The sequence below is a fragment of the Musa acuminata genome, chromosome BXJ1-1, assembly GCF_036884655.1.
Source record: "Musa acuminata AAA Group cultivar baxijiao chromosome BXJ1-1, Cavendish_Baxijiao_AAA, whole genome shotgun sequence".
Classification (NCBI taxonomy): domain Eukaryota; kingdom Viridiplantae; phylum Streptophyta; class Magnoliopsida; order Zingiberales; family Musaceae; genus Musa; species Musa acuminata.
In genome coordinates, this window is record NC_088327.1 from 9,699,032 (window position 1) to 9,709,937 (window position 10,906).

Here is a 10,906-nt window from a genome sequence, read left to right on the forward strand (position 1 = left end):
AGAACTAATTGGACGACACGCGTTGTTCCACCTATTGGATGCAAGAAATCCTCCCCCGTCGGTTGATTGGATGCAAAAGGGCGGCGATGACTTCGCGGGAAGCCGGGGCGAGATAGACTGTTACAGGTATGGATTCATGCCCGAATTCTTGAATTAGGGATTGTGCTTCGAGATTTGCTACAAGCATCCGAAGAGCGCGGTGGGGAATTCCCATTTCCTAAGTCGCTCTCTCTCTCTCTCTCTCTCTCTCTCTCTCTCGTGTATGCCTTGCGTCGATCTTCGAGGACTCCACGTGGGTTTTCGATGCGAGACGGTCCTTTTTTGTGTACATTAATTCAGTCGTAGCGAGATTTCGATGCGTAAAACGGTGACGGTAGATGAGCCACCTCGTTCCCATCTTTCTCATGATTCCCAAAAACATTTCTCATTCCAATTCCAACTCGACGCTGCCTTGTGTGGTTCCGCTTTATTCTCGCCCCCTTGTCTTTTTTTCCCCGGATATCGGATGCGAAGGCAGGAAAATTAGGGTTCTAGATTCCCCCAATTACTGTTTCATTTTGATTTTATTCATTCATTTTGATCGTCTCATTAAGATTCCAATTACTTTTTTTTTATTCTACTGCTAAAAATTTGGATTTCCCTCCCCTCTATTCATGTGAGATCTTTCTGTCGCTATATCTTGTTTATTCTATCCATTCGTCTTTATGCTTGGAATCCAATTTGTTGTACGTAATCGATTAGTGGTTGGGTTGAATTGTTATTCCTTCCTGCATATTCTTTAAAATGAAGCTTTTTGTTCACGTCATTGAGGCCCGTGGTCTTCCTGTAATGAATATGAATGGGTCATGTGATCCCTATGTGAGATTGCAGCTTGGCGGTCGTAGGTCGAAAACTAAGGTCATCAAAAAGAACTTGAACCCTTTTTGGGATGAAAAGTTCAGCTTCCTTGTCGGGGAACTCAGTGAAGAGCTTACTGTCTCAGTTCTCAACGAAGATAAGTACTTTAATAATGATTTCTTGGGGAAGGTGAAGGTGTCATTGTTGAAGGTCTTGGACGCTGAAAACCTATCCCTGGGGACGGCCTGGTACCAGCTGCAACCCAAGAATAAGAAGTCGAAGAACAAAAAAAGGGGTAATATGCCGATTATCCTTCTCTGTTCTATGGATGTTATTCTCTAGCTGGAATTATTTCAGTTTAGTTAGCTCCAGCTTTCCCTCTCCTGATCATGTCTCTCCTCCCTTTCTTGGCTTACATATGGATTCTCTGGTTCCTGGTTCAGGTTCCAACATGTGGGGCCCTGGATATTAGTTCTTTTTCACTCGTTTAGTTGTATGAATTTAGTTTCTTAAAATGCTCAGATGTTCTTGATAGCTTGTAACCGTGTCAAGTCTCTATATCGTAGATGAATGAAAAGAGGCAAATATTAGGCGACCAAAGTTGTAAATGATATATAGTGAAAATGGATCATGAAATGGTTTTTGTGAATTCCAGATACAAATGTTCTTTCTTTACTGAATACCTATAACTGTACTAGTTGTTATTGCACATGTTTAGTCAAACATATGCATATATTAATCAAGTAACTATTATCTGTTTATCTTGCATTTAAAATGAAACAATTGTAGATCAACAATTAAAAAATGATCTCCATTTACAGTTTCAATCGGTAAATTAGATTTAGTTTTAGCAAGTTCAGCAGCACATGCTCCAGCTTTGGTTGTTTTGTTAGAAGAAAAATAATAGAACAGGGGAAGGATAACCCGACACATGCAGATGTTAGTGTCTGGGAGTTCTCTAATCTTCATTGTATTGATAAGATTAAGTGTATAAACGGTGTCATTTATGCTTTCCTGGCTCATCTCAAAACATAATGATTTTCACTCGATGTCATTATGATCAGATAGAAATTTGTACCATGACGTAGTTCTTTTAGCGCAGGAGGCATATGCATGCAATATTTAATGGTACTAATTATTTAATTTGTCCCACTTGTAGGGGAAATTTGTCTCACCATACAATTGTCCCCAAGAAATACTATCTTAGATGATTCTTCTATTGTCTCACAAGCACCTTCTACTGATCTTGCATCAAGTTCGGAGACCTCCCAACCGATAAGGGAAGCGCCTTTGTGTACTTCTTCTGGTGGCAAAATTGATTCAAATTCTTTGATGGATCTTGAAGAAACTAGAGCTACCAAGGAAAATAAGTCAAACACAACATCTTTTGTTGAACTATTGTCTCAGATGTTCCGTGGGAAGAATGCAGAATCTGTTCCTTTAGCTGAAAATAGGGACCTTGATTCCTTAGAACAGTCAGAAGGGACATCTACGAAAGCGGATGTATGTGCTGACTCAGCTGACAATGTACCATGTGAGAACAAATTCGAGGAACTACTGGAAACTATGGCTTCAAAATGTCTCGGGTCTGATATGCCTGGGCATCTACCTGGTGGAATATTACTTGATCAATCTTACGCTATTGCACCAGGTGATCTGAACTCCCTTCTTTTTTCACCAGATTCAAATGTTAGGAAATCTTTTGCAGAGCTTCAAGGAACTACAGATCTGCAAAGGGAACCGTGGAGGCTTCTTAATGGTGAAAGTAGTTTAAAGAGAGTGCTGACTTACACAAAAGCTGCAACTAAACTGATCAAGTCTGTGAGAGCTACAGAGGAGCAGACATATCTGAATGCAGATGGAAAACAGTTTGCAGTTTTAGCAAGCGTAAGCATTCCTGATGTTCCTTGTGGTAGCTATTTTAAGACAGAGATCCTCTATTTGATAAAGCCTGGGCCTCAGCTGCCATCAGCTAATCAATCATCACATTTGATTATATCATGGCGTTTAAACTTTCTTCAAAGTACAATGATGAAAGGCATGATTGAAAGTGGAGCAAAGCAAGGTCTTACAGAGAGTTTTGCCCAGTTTGCTGACATTCTTTCCAAGCATGTTAAACCAGTTGCTTTGGATGACTCTTCTTGCAGCATAGAGAAAAACTTGGTTCTACCAGAGATAAAACGGGAGTCTAGTTTGGGCTTGGCATTCCAGTTCCTCCGTAATTTTACAGTTCTACTCTCTCTCTTTGTAGGATTATATGTCTGTGCTCACATCCTAATAGCCAAACCTGGCACGGTTCAGGGGCTTGAGTTTGTTGGACTTGATTTGCCTGACTCCTTCACAGAACTTCTAGTGTCTGCAGTTTTGACGCTTCAAGGGCAATATGTTCTAGAAGTAATAGGACGTTTTTTGCGTGCCAGAAAACACAATGGTATGACCTGTAATCCATCACATTTTTTTCAGGAATGATTTTTATTTTTATTTTTTGTCTCTTAAATGCTTGATTGAGGAGCTTCTGTGAAGAATGATCAAAACAAACATTATATATGTTGAGTTTCTGATCTATGCTTGTGCTAGAATATTGCTAACAGATCAAGAATTAGATTGAAATTAAGGCCTTAAGTATACCTTCCTGTTGCTGCTGAGCCTAAAGATTATTAGCAAATTCCCTGGTATATGAATGACACGTAGGTTCTGAAGATGGACTTTCAAGTAGATGCTGTAGCAAAATATATAAGTTATTAGATTTATCGTGCCTCCTATGTTCAGGGATCCAGTAATAGAAGAAAATTGTTAACAGATCAAGAATTAGATTGAAATTAAGGCCATAAGTATAACTTCCTGTTGCTGAGCCTAAAGATTATTAGCAAATTCCCTGGCATATGAATGACACGTAGGTTCTGAAGATGGACATTCAAGTTGATTCTGTAGCAAAATATAGAAGTTATTAGATTAATCATACCTCCCATTTTCAGGGATCCAGCAATATAAGAATATGAATTTTCTGAAATTATCAGATTCTCCCTTTGCCATAGTGTAACTGCAAATTTTACATAATTGTTATCTTAGGTTAGATACAGTGATTCCATTTTCCATAACCATGATTTCTTTTGTCTTTGTTTGCTAAAATACAAGTTTTGGTAGTTCAGTTAGACTGTATCTATAAAGAGCATTATTACAATATTGATCAGAATTAATTCCATGTGCCTGGCCATAAAAATACTTGGACATATTATTCTGTATGTGTAACAAAAATGAAAAGCATTATTATTATTATTTTACCTGGATGGCGGAGATATGTCAAGCTATCACCAACATTCAGTCATTAGCGGATGTTATGTCCCGACTAATCTCACGACTTAGATCCCTACAGGAGGAACAGGTGACATATTTCCACAGCTTCTGTTCATTATCTAAGTTGATTGTGAAGTTCGATGACAAGCCGCATGCTCTTTTAGTCATATCGATGGGCAAGAGCATTTATGAGAATGTCCTCGTCTTTCCCTTTCCCTTTGATATTCTCGTGTCTCCGGTGGTGCTGATCGGGGGATCTTCTCATCTCTCTATATCTTCTGCCATGGAGCAAGCTGTTAGAGGCTGAGTAATAAGTGATCATGAATGTGCGATGGTGGAGATGGTGTGATCAATGGTGGTGGGGCTACTAGAGAGGCAGGTTGGAGTAGCAAGCAGGTGACGGGTCATGCAGCACCTAGGGTGTGAATTTAAGCATAGATGGATCAAGAGCAATGGTGGAAACTAGATGATTGGGAAGATGCAATGGAGATACTAATGAGGTTTTGGGAATTATCAAAATTTTCCGAGGAATGGTAATATTCGGTTAACCACCCTTTTTGCTTTCATAATGCAAGGTTTAATATTTTGATCTGGAAACTGTACCGATCCCCAGATGGGGCATACCATGTTTCTGTATTCCCTGTGCCAACTGAGGTGGGCCTGGCCAAAAGAAGAGGAGGAGGAGGAGGAGGAGGTGGTGGTGGTGGTGGTGGTGTGGAGGAACCGGAGGAGGAGGAGAAGGAGAAGAGTGAAACAAACAAGATGTAACAACAATGAGGAGAAGGTGACAACATCAGCAGTGGAGGCTGCAAGCCAGAGAAAAGAGATGGGAAAATGGGAGGCTATCAACAGTTGCTGACAACTGTTTTCATCCAGGATTAAAAAGATTAAAAAAATGAATTACTTGTTTCAACTGGATCGGACAAAATGGTTTGATCTATGCCCTATAGCTACATGGACCATAGTGGACAATACGGTTGGCATATAAATCTTTTCGCAATGTATTATTTATTTTTAACCAGATCTTAATACATGATCAGATTTATATGTTATTTCTATAATCTAACTGTTTCCATGCATTGAGATATGGTAGGGTTAACATTCTCGATTTGTGTGTAATGCCTGGATTTTTTTTTGCTGTTTCTCTGATATGAAGTCGAACTTGAGAGCAAGGTTTGCCGTACCGGACCGTACCGCCCGGTACGGGCGGTACGTACCGGTCCGATAGGCTAGCGGTACGCGGACCGCCCTGTACCGGTCTGCCCGTACCGAGCACTGTAGCACTGTAGCACTGCTACAGTGCTCGGTACACCTGGGTGTACCGAGCGGTATACCGTACCGTACCGGTACCGAGCCCGGGTCGAAATGTCGGTACGGTACGGTACGGCGAACCTTGCTTGAGAGTATATTGAGAGGAAAGAAATGAAAAGCAAACTAGTGGTCGGTTAATTGTCATCTCAAATATCTAATAATTTATCAGTTGGAGAATGGGTAGTATTTTATTATAATTGCCCAGGAAGGTTATAAATTAAGTTTTTTTCCAACAATATAACTTTGCTAAAAATTAAGGATTGTTGTCTTGTAGTATGAGAGCTTGCTGATAGTATGTTAAGACTTGGCTTAGGTATATGTTTGTATGGATCAGAAGAGCACATGCAGAAACCTTTTTGGCATGGGACATACCAACCCATGCTGACCAGCATGGAGTCATTGCTTGTAATATACCTGCAGCATTAGATATAAAATAGGATTTCTTGCAGATTCACTTTAAAGTAAGTTCTCTTGTACAACTTTGCCACAATCTGCATAAAGCAATAGATAAACTAAGTTTTTTAAGAATATTAAGGCTGTAACACAAGGTAGTGTCCACCATCCAAACATGGCTAGTAGTTGAGTTTGCCACCTACTGCAAATTCAAAGTGTAGTTCTCTCATCTGTGAACTTTTTAACTTCCACTGATGAGACTTTCAGAATCTTGGTTTCTTTATCTATTTTTTCTCCTGCTAAAGGAACCATGTTTTTCTTCTTCAGTTGCTTGATTAAATAGCTGCATTTTCTGCACAGGTAGTGATCATGGGGTTAAAGCACAAGGAGATGGTTGGTTGCTAACTGTTGCATTGATTGAGGGAAGCAATATAGGAGGTGCATATTCATGTGGGTTCTCTGATCCCTATGTTGTCTTTACATGCAATGGAAAAACAAAGACAAGCACAATTAAGTTCCAAGCAGCAAATCCAGTATGGAATGGTAATTTGGTGAAATACCACTTCTTTCACTTTGTTTATTTGGATAATTGCAGTGATTTGGAAAGAAGCATATACATTTCTGTTACTGACTTTTCATGTTGGTATATAGATCTTGATACAGTGGACTTCCTATAATTGTTCGTACTTTGTTGGATCTGCAGAGATATATGAATTCGATGCCATGGATGATCCTCCATCTAGAATGGAGGTGGCGGTTTATGATTTTGATGGACCATTGGATGAGGCTATATCTCTTGGTCATGGAGAAGTCAACTTTGTGAAATCTAATTTATCAAAACTAGCTGATATCTGGATTCCTCTTCAAGGAAAATTTGCTCAAGCATGTCAGTCTAAGTTGCGTTTGAGGATTTTTTTGAGCAATTCAAGGGGCAACGGTGTTGTCACAGATTATCTAACAAAAATGGAGAAAGAGGTCGGCAAGAAGGTAAAAAACACATACAGTATGATGACACTGTTCTTGTGATTCTTCATGTCTTCTGGCTTAGGTATCGGATGGTTAAATATGTAGATAAATCTGCGGTCACCTCAAACAAATTCTGCATTCCAGAAGCTCTTTGGTCTCCCACAAGAAGAATTTCTCATTAATGACTTTTCCTGTCACCTGAAACGCAAGATGCCTTTACAGGTACTTTATGTTTTCCTTATGTTACTTGATCTAGCTAATAAATTAGCACTGGTACACTCTGTGTCAATTTACTATTATGGAACTTTATTGATCTCAAAGTTTTTGATGGTTATGTATTTCAGAATGTATCCATAATATAATTTATGGAAAACTTGTTGGTTGGACCCACCATGGATACATTTATATAATTGCTAACACAAATCACTAAGGTGTGTTGCTTCTCAGTCTCTAATTTTTAACTCTTCTGTATATATAATACTAGCCTATTCGCTTGTGTGACATATGCAAGGTTCAGAAGATCAGGAACCAAATCTAAAGCGACATCAGAATTTGGGATCCTTTTCTGTCCAAATGGAGTCATTGAATTGGATGTTCTGGAATTGTAGGCCCAGACTGGGCTAGCAGCAGTCCTGGATCCATGGGAACCAGCTCAATTTGAGCAGCTAGTATATGTACAGTAGAAATGGAATCTTCCATTAATCCTGAAGTATTATTATGAGTAGCCAATATGTATTTTACAAGTGGAATCTTCTATGTGCTATGAAGAACTATGAGTAGTTTAAGCTGCCAGTGATGGATCGTGTTTAGGACACTAAGCTATATAGGAGGTGAAGCTGAATGGAATGGAATGGAAATATAAATGTAAATGCACCTTTACTTGTTCTTTAAGCCCCATCCATATATTAAAATGAAAAACAAGAGGAATGGATAGACATAAGGAGAACATATTAATCAACTATATAAGTTGGAAATTACATCAAAAATAACATGAACATTCTTTCTTTTTTAATGGGTAAATAAAATGAGAACCATTCACTTTACTATTGTGTCCAAGTGTCGTATCCATTTTGAGTAAAAGGTTCATTTTAATTGTTGACATGTCCAATAAAAGTGAGCCTATCTCAATATTTTTGTCAGCATGTTGGGTATTGAGATAAATCGGTCTTCACATTGCAATGATATATGTAATCCAGCTATCAAGTTTGCAGTCCATTGCACTAAAGGTTGTACTTCTTTTCTAACTGCTACTTAGCTTCTTCAGATTCAATGGTTGTGTATTTTAGAGTTCTGTTAAATGTTTTAATAATGATGCTTGAGCAGCTAAATGCATAGGATTTTTGCAGGGTCGGCTTTTCCTTTCTTCAAGAATTATCGGGTTTTATACGAATATATTTGGACACAAGACCAAGTTTTTCTTTCTCTGGGATGACATTGATGATATCCAAGTTATTCCGCCATCTCTGGCAAATGTTGGTAGTCCTTCTATGATTATAGTCCTATGGCAAGGTAGAGGTATGGATGCAAAGCATGGAGCAAAAGAAATAGACCAGGATGGAAGATTAAAATTTCATTTTCAGTCATTCGTCTCATTCAATGTAGCCAGCAGGTACTAGTTAGTAGTTTCTTTGTTTTATACTATTGGTACAACTTGTAGACTAACTGCTCAAATGAATCTTAATGGACATTTTTCTTTAATGTAATCCCAAACAGCTATGACTTCTTTTGTTTATTTATTTGATGTCATTTGTTTTGGAGGTACACTCACAACTCCTAGATCTATATAGTCCTCCTCAGTTGCAACTTTATATTGGCATATCAAAGCTTGCATCTGGAATAACTCATTTCTGACAGGACAACCATGGCATTGTGGAAAGCAAGATCTTTGAGTCCTGAGCAGAAGGTGCAACTTGTTGAAGAAGAATCTGAAGCAAAACACTTTCAAAGTGAAGAAAGTGGATCATGCTTGGGATTTGAAGATGTCAAAACGTTTGAGATCTTTGCTGATGGCCTTCCAATGGCTGTGAGTTTTTTTTTTTTTTAACTCGGACATTGCCAATTGGAGCAAATTCGTGTTTTCTATTAAAAAAAAATATTTTTAGTGAATACCATGCTGTTTGATGCTTTATCAGGCTAGTTTTTTAATGAATATATTTGAAGGAGGCCCATTGGAACAGAAGATTATGCATAAAGTTGGTTGCCTTGACTATTCAGCCACACAATGGCAACCAGTTAAACTTGATGTATGGCAGAGGCGAATCAGTTACAAATTCGATGGTAATTTATCACGTTTTGAAGGGGAAGTGACCAGCACTCAGCAAAAGTTTCCCTTGCCTAATAGAAATGGATGGATTGTAGAAGAGGTTGTCTCTCTCCAAGACCTCCTACTTGGTGATTGTTTCTGTGTATGTGCCTCAGCGATCCTGTCATTTTCATCCTTAGCATTTTTGAAGTTTAGCAGTTGATACGGAAGTTTACTGATCTGTGAGTAGTTTGGGATGCGTATTGCAAACACTTCTTTTCCAACTTTGCTATTTGTATCCTGTATGCTTTTCTTTTGTTGTGTGAGCTTTGCGATTTCTTTTAAACAGCCTTTCACCATTTGAAAAATTAGCCAGTCTTGTGCACCTCAATAATTTCAGGAGTGTTCAAAGAGGAAGAGGTTGAAGAAGAAAACCATGTGCACTGTGGCATATTTGGAGAATATACTATAGAAATTGGAAATAGAAGATGACACATTGAAAATTTTTAGTGGAATATGATATGTTGCAGGATATAACTATTGATTGTCTTTTGTTTTGCAGTATAACCACTTATATGAGTGTCTTGTGAAAAAACTTTACTAATTATAGTTTCAGTTTAGTGAAAATATGACCTTTCTTTTTCTTGTTTTTGCAGCTTCTACTGAAATACCGGATAGAGGATCTTCCCTCTGTATCCAAGGGATGCAGTGTTCAAGCATCCCTGGGAATTGCTTGGCTGAAAAGTACTAAACACCGAAAGAAGATCACAAAGAACATAATTACTGATACTTCTCTTCGCCTCAAAGAGATATTTTCTCAAGTCGAAAAAGAGCTACAAGATGGGAACCAGATTCTGTGATATTAGCTGAGCCCATTAATTTTGATACTATTAGACTTCAAAAAGGCTGCATGTTTATCTGATATTCAATATGGTTCACTGCTAATTTATCTGCTGAATTTGGAGGTATTTGAAGTTAGATCAGCAAACAACCAAGACAGCTACATTTCTTTTCTAGCAACGGTGAGAGGATCACGGGTGTTTTGACTAATGGACTTGAATTAAACTGAAAGCAGGAAGGACTCTAGAATATATTGGGTGTCATGGATCATCTTCGGTTGTCTCCTCGCTCTCATAGATGACATCAATCTTGCTGTCTTGAAACTCGGATATGCTTACGAGATTAAACCTGCCACTAAGATATGTTTACAGGATAAATGGAGGATGAGTATTCCAGTGAAGTTCTGGTTTGATCCTTTGATGCACTGTAGCTGGAACTGTGATCAATTGAGACAATTGTGGCACATGCTGATTGTTGATGCTAAGAGAACAGTTGTTTAAACGATATATATCCGAAGGAAACAAAAGAAACCTGATTTTGCCTGCGAAAACCAACTTGCGGCTACACATTAGAGTATATGAATTTAGGTGTCATTAATGTTTCAAAAATCACTTGGTAGATTAATGGACCTAATTTTGTAACAAATTGTTCAGAGTAAATGAATTCCATGTATATCTCCGATACTACTGTGTTATATGATGTACCATGATTTTTTTTTTCTGAAACGCAATTAAGTGAGAAATTTTCTTTAAGCAAGGTTTAGTTTATGCTGAAGATGAAAGTGAGAAATTATGTGATGGAAACAAGAAAACGTCAACATTTAGTACTCAGCTGTTATTGTGCATAAATTAGATATATAAAGTCCTTCTCAGTTGTCTATTACCGTTTGATCAACTATTCTTTTATTCCTTGAAAATATTTATTGAGTTAGTTTAGTCTAATTGTTTATTGAGTCTGTTGGATTCAGTTAAAGTCAGATAGAGTTTTATTTAATATTTATTTATTATTAAGAGTCTAAGTCAT

At 38.0% G+C, this 10,906-nt stretch overlaps 1 protein-coding gene across 4 annotated transcripts; it reads left to right on the forward strand.

The window, feature by feature from the left end:
- LOC135671840 (C2 and GRAM domain-containing protein At1g03370-like) lies at positions 1–10,564 on the forward strand. Of its 4 annotated transcripts, none has more exons than XM_065180138.1 (9): positions 1–126; positions 1,997–3,268; positions 6,196–6,378; positions 6,539–6,822; positions 6,907–7,023; positions 8,148–8,410; positions 8,656–8,824; positions 8,934–9,206; positions 9,700–10,564. In XM_065180138.1, the coding sequence occupies exons 2-9, from the start codon at positions 2,170–2,172 to the stop codon at positions 9,901–9,903; spliced, it is 2,592 nt and encodes an 863-aa protein (XP_065036210.1). In that variant the 5' UTR covers positions 1–126; positions 1,997–2,169; the 3' UTR covers positions 9,904–10,564. The 4 variants fall into 4 exon arrangements, with proteins under 4 accessions (XP_065036210.1, XP_065036194.1, XP_065036199.1 ...); XM_065180122.1 differs by lacking the exon at positions 1–126 and adding an exon at positions 133–1,132; XM_065180127.1 differs by lacking the exon at positions 1–126 and adding an exon at positions 133–1,132 and having other exon boundaries at positions 8,934–9,285; positions 9,700–9,838.
- Positions 10,565–10,906: the final 342 nt, after the last annotated feature.